The sequence below is a fragment of the Fulmarus glacialis genome, unplaced genomic scaffold (assembly GCF_000690835.1).
Source record: "Fulmarus glacialis isolate BGI_N327 unplaced genomic scaffold, ASM69083v1 scaffold11711, whole genome shotgun sequence".
NCBI lineage: Eukaryota > Metazoa > Chordata > Aves > Procellariiformes > Procellariidae > Fulmarus > Fulmarus glacialis.
The window spans coordinates 20,414-37,313 of record NW_009194931.1 but is presented as its reverse complement, the minus strand read 5'-3'; the positions used below and the strand labels follow the sequence as shown (position 1 = coordinate 37,313).

The 16,900-nt window shown below is 45.1% G+C and overlaps 1 protein-coding gene across 1 annotated transcript in view; it reads left to right on the top strand.

The window, feature by feature from the left end:
* Positions 1 to 16,900, top strand: part of LOC104084199 (scm-like with four MBT domains protein 2) — a gene marked incomplete at its 5' end in the record, with an annotated part of 58,862 nt that overhangs the window by 22,745 nt on the left and 19,217 nt on the right. Inside the window, 4 exons of the mRNA XM_009587942.1 lie at positions 232 to 379; positions 5,765 to 5,847; positions 9,374 to 9,500; positions 16,344 to 16,457. Of these exons, the coding sequence (XP_009586237.1) occupies positions 232 to 379; positions 5,765 to 5,847; positions 9,374 to 9,500; positions 16,344 to 16,457 (472 nt within the window). The remainder of the gene's footprint in view (positions 1 to 231; positions 380 to 5,764; positions 5,848 to 9,373; positions 9,501 to 16,343; positions 16,458 to 16,900) is intronic.

Sequence of the window (16,900 nt, the reverse complement as noted above, 5' to 3'; positions counted from 1 at the left end):
CACACTGAGTGACCCTGAACCCCAGCGCTTTCCCTTGCCTCAGTTTATCCATTTCTAAAACTCGAGCTTTGATCTCTTTGGTAGAAACATTTTGATGAAAAGTATTAGGTGACAGTGGGTTATTTTCAAGAGTCGTTTGATTCCAGGACCTGGATGTTTCAGCTTTCCACATTTCCTAATGTTACAGCAAATTTAACTTCTGGTTTTGTTTTCTTCTTTTTCACTCCTTAGGTTTTTAATAATCATTATTTGCAAGTGACCATTGATGACTTGAGACCTGAACCCAGCAAAATCTCAATGCTTTGCCATGCGGATTCCTTAGGGATCTTGCCAATACAGTGGTGCCTTAAAAACGGAGTCAATCTCACACCTCCCAAGGGTTTGTATTCCTTCTCGGTGATTTGCAAGTTTCCTCTGAAGGAAATTTGCCTCTTCTTACTGCCTTTAAAACCATGATGCTGTTTGCCGCAGAGCATCACCCTAAGTATCTCGAGCCAGAGTAGCTCTCTTGAGTCACTGGTTCTCGCTCATACCACCCCGCAAACGTCTCTGCAAATGCATCTCGCTGGTGGATTGATGTCCGTGTGCTTTGTAGTCTGAAGCAGCCTGCACCAAAGCCTAATGAATTCCTGTAAAATGCATCTTAGCGATGCTTTGTGTGTGTAGAGAGCAAAAGGAGCATTAAAAGTCGTATCATACTAGAGGCAAACCAGGCATGTCCCTATAGCACCCACCTTGGTACAACGCTGAGGCTAAGCAAAGCTCCTAAATCTAAATGTCTAAACTAAGCTCACAGCTGCTTGCCCAAGAGCGTGTAGGCATTTTCTTAGTGTCTCAGAAAATCCCAGGCGAGGGCAAATTGTGAGGAGTGTTCAGGTCAGAGCCAGGAGAAACAGCCTCCAACAGTGCTCTTGCCCAACTTCATAGCGGTGCAGTTAATTACTTGCAATTTCAGACAACCACCTGCAGTGCCCTAGCAATATTTCTTTGCTTCCAAAATGTGTTGGCTCTCTGTAATTTTAGATTTTTGAAGCTGGCCGGGATGTTGAGCCTTTGCCAAAAATTGGTATTGCTTGGGAGAAAAAGAAATGCCTCAAAAAAAAAAAAAAATCCCAGTAACTTTTGCGCATGCAGATTTATCTTAATTTTGGAAAAAGTATGCTGCTGCCAAACCCAGGGAAGCGAAGAATTATTCTCGACCAGATTCAGAGTCCTCTTACGTATATCCAGAGTGTCTCTTCAGCCCATGTAATTTGAAATTCCCACCAAAGTCCTGGAGTCCTGTGCCTGCAGCTGGGTGCGGTACATCCATGATGGCTCCGTTGCCTTTCCTGAAATAAATGGGCTGTCCGGATGCTTTAGCTCCCTCTTGCTTAAATCCGGGTGTAATGATAATGCATAGGCTCACTGATATTGGCCAGAAAAGTCGCTAAAAATGAAAGTAAATGGAATGTTTTGTTTTTTCCACCCCAAATTCACATGCAGCTTCCCCCAGGCCAGCTAATTAACTGAAGTAGACCACAGGTCAGGCATTTCTCTTTACAGGGTCATGGCCTAGTAATTTCCAATCCGTGCTGGTACAAAGCCTGTCTGAGATGGGGTTTTACAGGTCGAGTGCATGTGAACTCTCTTTTAGATGCCAACATTTTTAGAAGTGTCCGTAGCATCTGTTGTACGGGTATTTCTCAACTTGGCCAGTAAAGTCTAAGGGGCAAGTAGGTATCTGGTGGGATGGCTGGTGATTGGGGTCCACCTGGGCTCCTGAGAAAGTGTAGGAAGTCTCCTGTCATTCCTCTGATGAAAATAAAGTTTGCTTTCTGCTGTCAGATCAGAAATCCTGGAGGGAAGCTGTTAAAAAAAGGCATAAAGCAAGTGGCAGATATATGCATGCTATATTGCCGTCTTTCTTATACTGGTGTGAGCTGGCTGCTGATGAGCAGGTCTGCAGAAGGAGGAGGAAATTCCACCATTTCCACCCAAATCACTGGATAGCTCTACCTGCCCTGGGGTATCTAGAACTGCCCCTTCTCACACCAGATTTGACCAGCCTCCTGCTTCCGCAGCGCTCACGCGTTCCCAGCCAACATCACCCTTAACAGAGAATATGTTGACAATATTTAGTGTTGCCCAAATGGCTCTCCCTGTTGAAAGGCAAGAAGTTCCCATGCAGCAAAAGATAACAATGGAAGAAGTCCTTTTTCTTTTTGTGAAAAGAGTTTCTTTGCTGTATTGTATTTCTTTGCTTGGGTTTTTTGGTTAATTTGTTGTTGACGAGGTTTTCTGATTTTAAAATGAACTGATTTTATTTCATCAGAACAGTGTGCCAGGTTGGGGTATTTGGGTTCAGAGTCCTTTATTTGCCTGATATCCATTCTCTTGCCTTTTTGCCTGTCAGGCCTTTGTTGAAGCCTGTCATGGTTTAACCCCAGCTGGCAGCTAAGCCCCACCCAGCCGCTCGCTCACTCCTCCCCGGTGGGATGGGGGAGAGAATCGGACGAGTAAAAATGAGAAGACTCATGGGTTGAGATAAAGACATTTTAATAGTGAAAGCAAAAGCCGCATGCGCAGTGCAAAGCAAACCAAGGAATTCATTCACTGCTTCCCACTGGCAGGCAGGTGTTCAGCCATCTCCAGGAAAGCAGGGCTCCATCACACGTAACGGTGACTTGGGAGGACAAATGCCATCACTCCGGATGTCCCCCCATTCCTTCTTCCCCCAGCTTTATATGTTAGTATGGAATACCGCACTGGCCAGTTGGGTCAGCTGTCCTGGCCGCGCCCCCTCCCAGCTTCTTATGCACCTGGCAGAGCATGGGAAGCTGAAAAGTCCTTGACTACTGTAAGCACTACTTAGCAACACCTAAAACATCAGTGTGTTATCAACATTCATCTCATACTAAATCCAAACCACAGCGCTATACCAGCTACTAGGAGGAAAAGTAACTCTATCCCAGCCGAAACCAGGACAAGCCAAACATACAGTAGATGAGTCATGAACAGGAGGTGCAAACATTTGCTACGAGAAATAGAGCGCAGTATTTTCCTATACAGTGCCAAAAATGAATACCCATTTACTGCTGCTGTATAAACATTGAACAAGCACTGTTTATATTTATTAGAGCTGGATTTATAGACCACTTCCCTTTAGAGTAACAACCACAGTTCCTTTTTATGAGCTATTAAGAAGGGAAAAACATTTCAGTAGCGCTCCTAGTTGTAAGACATGCTAAAGAAATGCCACTTCCAAAACCTCCAGTACATTTGTATTGTTATATTTGCTTCTGATTAGACTGCTGAGCTCTTCCATGCTGAGAGTTGAGATAGCAAACACAGTGAGGTTTTACATGTTTGAGGAGCAGCAGTTGAATCATGCGAGCAAAGCTTTGAACGTTGTTACTTGGGCTGAGCCTTAAAGGATAACAGTGTGTGAATGCCATGTGCTAATGGGGGTACACATTTAGCGTATATCATGATGCACCATGGAAAGGCCATATAGAGGTCCAGGCTTGTTTGAAGCCAATTCCTGAGTATGCTCCCCTTTGGAGTGATCCTCATTGCGCTGCTGGAGGGAGTTATGGCAAGCTCCCTAACTGCTTTTGCTGAAGTCTACAGCAAAAGGTCTTCCAGCGATTTCAGTGATGCATGGCCAAGCCAACAAAAACCGCACGGTCAAGTTTTTGTATCTCACTGAAACCTGGCCCATGTGCCTTTTCCGTCCACTCTGCCAAGATTTTGTGTAGCTCGCAATTAAGATTCAAAACCTGTCTATGAGGCGTTTAAATAGGAGATGAGAGAACGTGCAGGGTGTGGGCAGGTTTTTGGGTCCCTGAAGGCAACGTGCTCTGGTAGCTGGGGTGGACCCCAGGTGGTGTAACGTAGACAACTACGCTGTGGCTGTCCCCACCTGAGCCCATCACCCTAGCTGCTTCTGGAGTCAATGGAGAGTGAGAAGGTCTTTCACAGGGCGATTCTGCTCCTTCTGCAGGAGGACAGACAGATCACCTTTAGATCTGCCTGTTTCTCCATTGACTCTTCAGGGAACCCAGGGTGACAGGCACAGCTATAGGCGTCTCCACTGCAAAAGTACTTATGCGATCAGATGAATCTCCTTCTGACGTGATGTGCGCTCCTCCTCCTGTTTTCCATTTAATTTTATGAAGCTGAAAAGTATCTGGCAAACAAATAAGTGGAGAGCAAAAAGGAGATGGAGAAAAAGCAGAAAGAAAATACTGTTGCAGAAAAAGCAGTGCAAGGATTTTTTTTTTTGTATGAAAAATGAACATTCTCTGTACGTAATTGCCCTTTTTTACTCCTCTGTTCGTGTTTATTTCTAGCTTTCCAGTCCTTGTACACACTTTGATGCCCCACAGAGACAGACATCTTTTAGGACCCTCTCTGCTCAAGGCTTTATCTCATTAATTTGTTTGTCATGTATGCAATTCTTAGGATTAGAAGTTCATCTTATCCCAGATACTTGCACCTAAGCAGAATGTTTGGGACTTTACTTTTAAAACTTTTACCTCCTTTTTGGATCTGGGTGACTGATAGGTGACTCCACTCAGTATTCCAGTCCTTTCTTGCCTACAAAAAATTTCACAATTTTCATTGTCATAAATGATTCATTCCTGTGTAATCTTGAGTGTCCCTTTTTGACTATCAATGAAAAAGGCATTAAGGGATGTTCTGTGAAATCAGGCCAGGCTGAGATGCCAGGCAGGGAGATTGAGGGGAGAATTTGGCTTTTAGGTGACTCCTGAAACTTTCCAGTGAGAGTAGTTCTGCAATAATGTTATTAGAGTATCGACAGTATTGTCATAGGGCCCTGGACAGGATTAGCACTCACTGGTTTCAAGCTTCACTGTAAAAATATGGACTAAGAGGCAGACAAAAAAACCCTCAAAAAGCATATTAAAAGAAGCCCTCTCTGTCCCAAGAGTTTGTTGCCTAAATAGCCAGGCAAGAAGAATGGATGAGCAGAGGTCTGTTTTGTCTCTCTGTGGTAGGACTGTTTGAGAGATGCTCATATAAATCAATGTTGCTTCCCTTTTTTCCCTAGAAACAGAGGCTGAAGGGATCATCTAGTTGCTGAGAATTTAATCTGAGAGCTGGGAAATCTGCGTTCGTTTTCCTGCTCTGCTCCAAATTTCTGTACAACCTTGGATAACATGCTTACTATGATGGGATCCAGCTCACGTACGCTGAGCTGCTGGAAAGTCGGTCATATAGGGTACATCCATATCAATGAAGAGAGAGGAGAATTTATCTCGTGCTTCAAAAGAGAGGATGGATCAGCTTCTGATTGTGCTGGTCCTCTCCCTGTCCACTGCTGAGGGACCCTTGATGTCCAGCTCCATAACCCCATCTTTTAGATAGCTAAAGGAAGGAGAAAGAAGTCCATGACTAGCCCCACCTGGAAATTAGGGACAGTAGCACTTCTCGGTAGTTATGGGTTTATTAAAGCCTGGGAGATGCTCACAGAAAAGGGAAAATAAGGAAAACAAATGTTTTATTACTGTTTAACGAAGGCCTTGAGTTTTCAAAGCGAAATGCGGAAGGTGTATGAGTGGGGGCTGGAGAAACGTTGGCATTGGCTCTCATGGTGTATAAATAGGCATCCAGAGAACTTGCTTGCTGATACCGCACAGTTCCCTGAGGCGGGATGGGATGCTGAAACACAAATGGTCGTCTGCTTGGGGCCTGGTTCGTTCTCGCTCTCTGGTGTGAAGTGGTGGCTGATGGCACTTTCTGTTTTGTCATCTTGCAGGTTACTCTGGCCAGGACTTTGACTGGGCAGACTACCAGAAGCAGTGTGGAGCGGAGGCAGCGCCTCACCTGTGCTTTAGAAACGTAAGTTTTCTTTTTTGCCTTTGCATCGCTCCTGTCGATCCATGTGAAACAAAATAGCTTGCACAGAAAAGCTGCAGTAAGGCTTTGGGAGGTTCCCCCAGACCACCACGAGTCTGTCTTAGGAAGGAGGCTGGAGAAGTGTTTCAGGTCTCCATCCCTAAAAGAGACAAAATGTTATCTTACTTTTGTCTTTATCTGACTCATTTAGATTTCCTGCTCTTCATCTCCTCTCTGCTTTTGTACAGCACCTAGCACAAGAAGGATCTCAACTGACCATTACAAATAATTCAAGTGCTATTGAAAAAAAAATTGGGTGGTATCATCTGGTCCTTTTCACGTTTTGGTGTTTTCTCTGGTTCGGGGGGGGATATATTTAACCAAACCAAATGCGTTTAAAAGCTAAGGTTGAAGCTGTTGAGCTCAAAGTGTGAGAAGAGTGATTAACGTGCATGGATGCTCTGGTCTTTGGGACAGTTCGTGTGGTTCCTTGATACAGCAACAGTGATGTGAGAGTGAGCAGCACATCATTCTGCTGGAGGCCATCAAGATTCAGAGCTTTGGAAATAGTCTTTTGCAGGCTGTTTTCTAGCAATGACAGTCTGGTCTGGCTTGATCCGACAGGTATTCATCACTTGGTGAAAGGCAGATGTAGCCTTCTGCCTTTTCCAGTAACCTGGTGCTCTTCTTCATGCTCCCATCAACTTGATGGAAGTTGAGATCCCAGCAATAACTGAATGTCTGGTGGTACTTAAAATGAGTGCAGAAGGATTTGCAAAATAAAGCAAGTGATGTGAACGGTGGACAAGCAGGTTCCTCTGGGAGTTACATAGCCTTTTACTGTACTCAGAAGTCACGAGACTGGGGGACAGGGTGTTTATGAAAAGCCGAACGGAGACAGTCTCACAAGACACCAGCTGTGTTTTTGCATGGCCTTCCTCATCTGTGGTGGCCCAAGGGCAGCCTGGCTTGGAACAGACCTTTGATGGTGAATTGATGGATTTGAACATTTTTTGTTGATGAATTCAGAAGACCTGTATCACCAACAGAGTTTGACCTGGGAGTCAAATGTGAGTTAGGATTTCTTTGCTCCATTTATTGTGGCATCCTATGCAAAACCCGCTGCCTCAAGGGACTTTAAGCGAAGATTTGTGAAAGCGCTGAGGGAAGCTGGACAGTGCTGCGTCGCACCAATCGAGTGGGACAATTGGTGGGCATTTCTCCTCTTCTGCAAGCACCCCTCCCTTCTCTTTATATCTCTTTTAATTTTATCAAATAGTGGATCTACGCTCTCAGCACTGACAGCCTTGAGAATAGCCTCTGTGTAATATCCTCCGAAGATTAAATCAGGTCTAAGCACTTTTTTTTTTTTTTCTTTTTTTAAGGAAACATTCATCAGATGAACATGTGTCTGTTATTCTTTCGTTCTCGATAACACAGTTCTCTGCAGAGAGATGTAATCTCGCTGTTGTCGCTTGTGCAACCTCCCTGCCAGGTCGGTCCATTTGTTTCGTGGCTGTGAGCGGCTCTTTGATAGAAGCTGTATTGCAAGCACATCTTCCACCTAGTGCAGCCAGACGCGGTGCTGGAAGTGGATATGCTGTAACTCTTTCCTTGGGGGGGGATATTTAACAAGGAAAGGCAGTTATGAAATGGATTGACATGACCAAATGCTTAGTAAAATAAACTCCTAGCTAACTGTTTTGCCATTGATTCTGTATAAATTAGCCTCCAGCACCGAATTGCAGTGAAAGGAGCCGGCGTGATGATAAATGACATTTCCTTGTTAGGCAACATAAAAGGCATTTAAATAAACTCACCCTGCTTTTCTGCCGTCCTGGCCATTGGCAGCTTTTACAGGGTGAAGCTGATCTGTGTGCTGAGCAAGGCTTGCAACAGTCCAAACCGTGTTTGAGACTAGCAGCACGTTCTTGGAAGGCTTCTTGATAAAAAAAGACCAAATCCAGAAGTTTTTAGTCTCACAAAGAGCTCCCAGTTATTGTTCAAGGTGAAATGCCCGTGCTCCTAGGTGCTGTACAAATAGCAGAAAGGTTGAATTTGAGTCTGGCTTCCAGTTGCTCACATGGGGTTGCTGGATGAGATTGGTGTTATTTTGAGTCGGTGACAGTTATTACCCAGCCTAATTATTATTAGCCAAAATCTCAGCCAAGAGGGGGAACCTTTTCGTGCTGCTGTGTGCAAACAGAGAGATGCAGGCGCTCAGAGCCGATGTGTTGCAGAACGGGTGGGACAGAGGGGAGGAAAATGCAAGGGCAGGAAGCCATGGTGTGGCCACAGGTATTGCATTAGTGTTTTTTCAGGGATAGCGGTGGTGGGGATATTGGGGAGGGACTGACCTTAAGTGAAGGGAGAGGGGACACTGGAAGGGACAAAGGGTAAGGATGAAAGTAAGTGAAGAGTAGCTTGAGGCTCGGCTTGGGGAGAGGCTTGTTTGGGAGAGGGTTGTAGGGTCTTGAGATCCCTCTGCACTTGGGATCATCTGCAGTGGCTACAAACAGGAGCTGTGGTTTGTTACATTAGGGCTGAGCCATCCTGGCTCTGGCAGGAGCAGGAGGGACTGGTCAGCAGCCTGCTGCTGTCACATGGCCAGGCCAACCTCAGGCTGAAGCAGTTTGTCAAGGCGTACAGCAGTGGTACCTAAATTATTTGAACTGCAGCTTCTCTCAGGCTCCCAAACTCTTAGTACAGTGGGGGATGCTGCATTCTCGCAAGCTCATGACCCCACATTTTGGTCTTGTGTTTGTCGTGATGACCACTCGTTGGACATCACTGCTGTAATATCTGGCCTGGCTTTGCCTTCTCTGGAGAAGAGTGGGAGGGCAATGGGGGCCTCAGATGACCTGTGAAAGACCTGTTTCTTTGGTGCTGTATTTAAGTGTACGGAGGTACTGCTGTAGCAGAAAACACAACCGGCTCCATCTACACCCACCTGCAACTGATGACTTTATGTACCTCAAGTCTACAGAAAAGGACCTTGTACATTGAGCTTACAATACTCCATGAAGAAAAACACACTTGAATAGATTACGCAAATTTCTCCAGCCTCAGTCAGCCTGGGCAACTAAATGTGTGAAGAAGTTTCTCCGGTCTCAGGCAAGATGGGTTATTTGGTTTACAAGGTTTCTCCTAGCAAGGTGAGAGATGCTCAAGCGCAGCATATCTGGGAACCCTCTGTGTAGTATCTCGTCACCAACAGTGGCCAGCAAATGCATCACTAGCAAGCATTCAAATATTCTTGGAGCTAGTGTGGAGTAACCTCCTCTCAGTCTCTGAGCGTTAGGGGTTGGAGTAAACCATGAAATACATTGCTTTCTGAGTTGTTGCCGTCATTGTTTTTTCATGTGGGTGTCCAGGGCAGCTCCATTTTGAATCTGGATGCCTTTGTGTTCTTCAGTGTATCCTGCACTTCCAGTGAAAAGCAAACCATGCTAAATTTATGCTTCCCAGTGGGCAGCCTAATTAAAGTCATGCAGTGCTGCAGTGCCATGTTGGTCCTTTACTCTTTCAGACATCCTTCAGCCGTGGCTTTACTAAGAACATGAAGCTGGAGGCAGTGAACCCCAGGAACCCTGCAGAGATATGTGTCGCTTCTATCACCTCAGTTAAAGGACGGTTAATGTGGCTTCACCTTGAAGGTATGTGCTGTAAAGGCTTCTTGGGTTTGTGTGGTTCACTCAAACGCTCTCTTAATTTTGTCCTTCGTCCTCTGCACAATACTGTTCTCTCCAGCCTTTCCTTTTTATACGCATTGACCAATAATATGTTATTAAGAATTATCTTCCCCTGCTCTCTCCACGAGAGAGCCACAAGACCTTCCACCCTCCCATCCATGTGGACTCTATCAGCATGGTCTCCATTGGTGATCGAAACCTCCTCACTGCCATCGTGATAGACCTCCATCCTGGGAACGGATGTTTGCCTCGCTTGTGCAGCTGAGACTGTGATTTCCAACAGGTTCTCATGGGATCTCCTGTCCCCCAGCAACCTCATTCCTTCCTTCCTTCCTCTCCTTTCACTCCTTTTTCTTCACCTAGGTCCATAACACTTCTGCGGTATATGGTGCTCCTCACTATGGCCATCGCATGCTCACATCCCTCCTCTCTGTGGTTGTATAATTTCCTTGGTTGATCTAAGAGAGCTCTTGCAGGCAGTAATTCTATAATACAGATTTTAGAAAGCCATCATCTGATGGAGAACACCACCACTGTACAAGCAGTATTAGGAGAGTGCTGAAAAACTACCAGAGCATAATACCGTATCAAAACTTCCATTTCTACCTTTCTTGAAATGAGGTACAGATGAGCTCATTTTTAATGTGGTTTTGCTCTTGGGACTTACTTTCTGAATTTCTCTGGGCAAGGACTTCTTAAGTAAGTGTAATTTAAAACAACATTTAGGGATTCTTCTTATTATTGCTCTAAAAACAGTGTTATTTGTAAAGTCACCAAGAGCACAAAGCCATGCTCATTTAAGTGTTCTGATGGGCACTGTGATAAACCATAAAGTTGTTGTAGCATGCATCGTTGTCACAACATAGTTTAATTTTTACCCATCAAGGTAGCACACTGTTGTTTGAAGCTACTGGCTTCATCTATAATGAATAGAAGAGCTTCAGTTTCCCTCTGAAATTGGGTCAGCATCAACTACAAATGTAATATGCTTCTTTGCTTTCTTCTGGAGAACCATGAAAATACCAAAGGCGCTTCTGGTGGCCCATAGTCCTGCTCATCGCCAACCTCTGTAAGATCTGTGCTTCTGCCTCTTGATGAATGCATAAGGCAGATGTGCCGTCCCTTGTGCTGCCAGCCCTGACTCAATCAAAAATCAACATGTTGCTGGAACCCTCCCATTTGCAAAATGGAATGCATTTGGTTAAGCTACCATGATGGTTCAGGGAGACGTGATGTTAAAATACCTCCACCCCTTTGCCTGCAATCACATGCTGATAGGTAGATACTGTGCAGCTCTGCTTATGCGTTTCTGGTAGATGCCGCTAGATGTTTCAAGGCATCCCTGAGAGACTGGGCTGATAAAGAACAGCAGCTCTTGAACACTTGCTGCGTACAACCCCAGATGTCGTGGTTTAACCTGGCAGGCAGCCAAATACCACGCAGCCGCTCACTCACTCCCCCCCGCCCCCCGCAGTGGGACGGGTAGAGAATCGGAAGGGTAAGAGTGAGAAAAACTCGTGAGTTGAGATAAAGACAGTTTAATAAAACAGAAAAGGGAGAATAATAATGATAATGATAAAATATACAAAATAAGTGATGCACAATGCAATTGCTCACCACCCGCGCTGACGGATAACCAGGTAGCGATCGGTACTTCCTGGATCATGCCTACCATTCATATACTGAGCATGACGTCACATGGTATGGAATACCCCATTGGCCAGCTGGACTGGCTGTCCTGATTATGTTCCCTCCCATCTCATGTACCTAGCTCAGTCAGTAGGCATGGGAGCTGTCCTTGGACTAGGAGGGTACTTAGCAACAACTGAAAACATCAGTGTGTTATCAACATTCTCCTCATACTAAATCCAAAACACAGCACTAGCAAGAAATTTAACCCTATCCCAGCTGAAACCAGGACACCAGGAAATACAATGGCACGTTGTCTCTGTGAGCTGGGAGGAAAGCAAGGCGCAGGCATATTCTGCAGCTCAGGGAGTAGTGCATGTTGTTGGTATCCCAATCTCCTAACAAGAAGAAAGGATGGGGAGAAACGAAGCTTGTGCTGGGCTCCAGGTTGCAGAGTTGTTCTGCAGAGAGCAGAATCGAAAGGAAACAGAGCAAGTCTTTCCTTTGCTAAAGTCAGTGACACCTGCTTGCTCCATGGGAGCTCTGTAGCAGGAGGTGGGAGGGAGGAAAGGAGTCACCCATGTCTTCTCTGATGGCCTGTGGGGTCAGAATGGTGGCTCATGAGTAATTCTCCTGGAGTCCATTAAATCCGGGCTGCTGTCAAGATTGTTTTTGCAAAAGCAGTGTGAACCCTCGTTCTCAGAGATTAATGCAAGTTTATTTTGGCCCTTCCAGGGTGAAACAGCTAGGAAAGGGTTAATGGGAGAACAAACCATAGTCAAGTACGTGATTTCCAGAAAGGAGAGAGGAACAGGGGTCACCACAAGGGGTTCTTGCAGAGATCCCATGTGAGATGAAGTCTCAAGTCTGATCTGCACAGAAAGTCACCTTCGCTCCTCTGCAAGATGCTCAGCTCTCAGTTTTGGGGCTGGAAGACAGTGGAAGCCAGATTGATACTAACTGTATTGCTTCATCATCACCTGGCACATCACCTTCAGCATCGTGCTGCATTGATTGTAATAACCCAAGAAGTATTTCAGCATCTGACAATGTGCAGTGCAATTTGTACAAGAGGAAAGGTCTCTAATCAAAGCCTTTAAAGTTAGTAAAAACATTGTCAGGTAACCCAAAGTACCTCATCTGTGCTAGCAGCTTGCTCTAAAATATAAGAAAGGCAGATGTTCTGTGGTGTTTAGCTCTACAAAAATAGCGTTATATGGTAGACAAGGCTTTCCCGACGCCTCCGAGATAAATCCTGTTCTCAGAGATGTATAATTCAATTGCTACCTAAAAAGAGATTCCTCCTGACCTAAAGCTTGGCAAGCCAGATCATTCACGCTGCTGGTGTCTTTGCTGCTAAGCCTCGTGGTTTGGACCGGCTAAGATCTGGGGAGAGCAGAGCTGCAGGCGTGTGCCCAGATGCAGCAGAGGTGGGAGATGTAGGAGAGCTGGGTGGTCATCCTTCTCCATCCCTGACATACAGCTGTCACCCCAGGCAGTTTGTCTCCTCTGTGGTTATCTCCAGCGTACAGAGCAGATACGACTTTGCGTCTTCACTTTTGGTAGAGCTGCGGGCAACGGCGGCGTTTGGTTTTTTCGTCTGAGACAACTGGTTGCCGTCTGACTCGAGGTAGCTAAAGCTCATCTGCAGCCTGGTCTGGACACGGGGCAAATATTTTTGTTAAAGAGCTGGAATCAACGCTTGTTTGAAATTCAGTTCTCACTAAGGCTGCTGTCGAATTTACGCCCATCTGGTCAAGGAATCTGACCCATTTTGGCAACTCCCCTTCTTAAATGGCCAGGTGCCTTCGCTTTTATGTGCAGATTTTGTGGGGTTTGGGAATCCTTCTTTCCTTTTTTTTTCCCCTAAGCTGTCATACTTTCAGAGGGACTCGGTGTTCACTAAACCTTTGCCCGTTATAGTGAATAGGAAGTGCTGCTTCTTGGGACTTTAAATCAACTAGTCCTCCAAGACCCTGGATAGAGGCAGGGAGAGGGCCACACACTCCCACCTTGCTCCCCTCCCTCATCTCTTTCTCCCTGCCTTTTACTCTTTTAATTTCTTAAAGGATGTTTTTTTACAACTTGTCATAAAAAAACTTGTGTGCATCTCCTTGTCTTTTGAGTTCTGATATATAAATGCTTTATGCTTGTTTTTGTATCTCAGTACCAGGAATAGAATGATCTGTAGTAAAAGGAAAAGATGCAAAAGACTGCAAAAATAAAAAGAAGCCTTTGCAGCGTTTGAAATACATGACTACAGTATGCAGAGCGTTACGCTAAAACTAGGCATTAAAAAAAACCCCAAAACCCTGCTTGCGGAGTTGTAAAACAAATGTGGCTTGAACTGTGGCATGTTTTTTTTGACTCCATTAGTACACTATTGTTTCTAACTGATTATTTATATTCTGGTAGCAGCAAGACTCCCCAGCTACCATGGGAGCCCATCACTGAAGACCTCGGGTCCCACCATTTATCATGGGCGCATCTGAAGCTTTCATTGTTGCCCTCCCAGTTTCCCTGTTTGACAGCCCAAACTGCAGCCATAAAACAGGACGCAGTAGTTAAGCAGCGTCGAGTTAGACATGAGGGAACATAGCTTAATAAATCACACTTTGTACAGTAGCAAAACTCGGTAAACTTCAGGGTGAGCATTTAATGAGCAGCAGTATAGTTCCCCCGCGGTGGAAAAGAAGCGTAGGGCTGATCCGAGGCTGTGCGCATCCCATCACTTTCTGCTACTTTATTACTCATCATCTGCATTGTTAATTTTTACTGGTTCATTTTAGATTTTAAAGCTGAAGCTTTCTAGTGCGAATTTTTACAAGTAATAATGTACACTCTCTGCACAGCCTAGGAATTTGAGGAAAACCCTTTTGTTAATCGCTTCTCCAGGGAGGTTTTCCATAATTTTCCCTTTGAGAGTTTTCCACAGTTGCTGCTCTGTTCTGCCCAAGATTTGTAGCAGGAGATGGAAGGTTTCCTCACCCTATTTCCAGTCTCCCTGTTCTGTTCTTTTCCATTTAACCTCTCAAGTCTCATGGACATTTCTTAGTCTGAGAAGATGGCAGCATAAAATGCAGCAAATGAAACTAATGAGTCTCAAACAAGCTGTTTTCCACTTGTATGAGTGAGGCCAAAGGAAGCAGTACGATGTTGGAAGTGGAAAGCAGGGACATCAATTGCCAGAGGGAAGAAGCAGAGCCAGGGAGGACAGAGTAGCTGTGAATATGTCTTCCAAGAGGAATAGCGGTGTTGCAGGAGAACAGACATTATGGTGCTTCCTTGCTCATCAGGGCAGCTGCAGCTGTAAACTTTAAAAACAAAATTTTCCTGTCACATCTGTTGTTGTTTGCAAGCAGGAAAGGACATTTGATCTGTTTATTGGGTCAGAATAACACCCTAGAACAGTTACAGTAATGAAAATAATGGATTTTCCCAGGTCTGGTGAAATTTCAGTGGGACTGTGTTGATCTCTTGCTCTCTTTAGGGCTTGATCCATGGCTTGCTCACTTTGTGCATGTCTTGCCACGGATTTCAGCAGTTCTCGCATCAGTTCCTTGGCTGGATTTGTGGCGTTAGGCAAAAATGCTTTGCCCACTGGAGAGTGCAGCTTTCATCAGGTTCAAACTGAGCAGTGACCTCCTGGTATTTTCTTGTGGAGGGAAATGGTTTTGCAGGGAGTGCCAGCTGCTGAGACCTTGCATTGAGGCTCAGCTGCTCATATGAGCAGGTTGTGTCCTGTATCACGTGCCTTCATCCCATCCTCTTCCCTTCCCCATATCCCAGTGAAATAGAGATTGTATCTTCAATGTATCATGCGTGAACACAGTGCGGGGCTCCGAGGAATACCATGAAGACATCCATGAATCTATGCAGACATCATGATTTCATTTTTTTAATTGTTTCCTCCAGCAGCGTGAGCACCAGCACCTATTTTCCTATTTTCCTGCTTCCTTTGGGTTTTCGTACAACCACACGCTCTCAGAGTGCAGCAAGTTTATCACTAGAGACAAGATTGATCCAAGTGCTGCGTCTCAGCCTCGATGCCATTCCCATCACAAAGTTCAATTACTGTTTCAATTACACTGCAAGCCCTTGATGAACATTCATTAGTGGGAAGTTCCCCCAGTAGTCATCTAGCTGTGCACAGTCAAACACTGCTGCCTTAAGCAGGAGGCAAAGATGCTGTAACAGATGCAAAGGCGAGGATGCTGCAGGGGAAACTGCTGATCCTTTGGTCTCTTTTATTAGGAGATCATCTCATGCTGGTGCTGGAGCTCTAGGTCCTAGGGTGGAAATGGCAGAGAAGGGTGAACTTGCTGGCCAGGCTGTGCCAGCACAGACGGACTTGAGTTGGAGTAATTAAATGGTGTCTTGACTCAGGACCCAGAGTTGTTTTCAAAAGAACTCAAAGCTAGTGAGAATATTTCCGTTTGCTGCAGTGGGCTTTGAGTGCCACCCACATAAACCAAGACAGGAGAGTGTCTTCTAAAGGAGACGTAATAACCAAACTGGAAGAGATTTGCTTTAAGCGGAGATTTTCAGTGGGGTTTTGGAGTCAGTATTATGCCAGAGATCTTAGTGCATCTGTCCCACTTGGGGTTTTTATACTGCCTCTCCCGTGTTGGGTGATCAGCTCATGTTAGGAGAATTCGTGGCACTTCTAGAAGAATGGTCATCTCTCACCCTTGAGAACAGTGACTCAAGGGCAGAACTACACAAAAAAGCTTCAGGGGGCCATTGGGGCATAAAGGCCCATCACATTAGCTACCATTCTGTTAAAGCCCATTTACCAGTAAAAGCAAGCACCCAACTGGCCTTCTCCTAACTTGCTTGTGCAACTCTACAAAAAAACCCCGAGGGGTTAATCAGGCCATCTTGTTGGGGAAAGTCATGCATGTTTAACCTTACTGGCTTTTGACTGCTTCACTGCACACCCTTAGAGTTCTCTTAATGGGGGTTTTCTCTGGAATCACATTGCACTGTAAATGCAACAGCCTTATCATTGCTGTCTGTGCAGAATTGAAGATGAAATGATGCCTGATTTTGATGCAGGGAAGCAGATTTATTTTTATGTGTTCCATCATTTGCTTCCCTTGGTTCATGATGAATGCTCAAATGGCTCTGAGCTCGGTATTCCCATGTCTAAATTACATTATAAATTTGTGTTTATAGGTTTACAGATGCCCTCTCCAGAGTACATAGTTGATGTGGAGTCTATGGACATTTTCCCCGTTGGCTGGTGTGAAGCGAATGCTTATAACCTAACTCCACCACACAAAGCTGTTTGTAAGTACATGGAAACCTCAAACAGCATAGATATTACATCAACAGATTTATCAGGGAGTTTGTCTTATGTCTGTAATCCAATTCTTGAAACTACCAACCTAACTAGCAGACTAGTAACCAGGCTGTAAGTGTACTGTAATAAATCTAATTAGTGGCCAGACTCCGCAGCACTGGTATGATGCAATTTGTAGTTGTCTGTGTGATCAGTCCCTCTAAAAATGGGATTGTTTGCACTGGGAAAGGCTGTTACGTGGTTTGGGATTGCACAGTGTGGTTTGTGGGTTTGCGATGGGGTTGTTGGAGTGAAACCAGGTTTCATTGCACTAAGCCAAGTTCACTCGGGCAGCTGAGTGAATTAGGGATATGGGATCTCAAATCAGGAAAAAAAACCATAAAATATAGGGCAGAATGGATGTAAAGAGGCCGTCCAAGTGCTCCCTCTT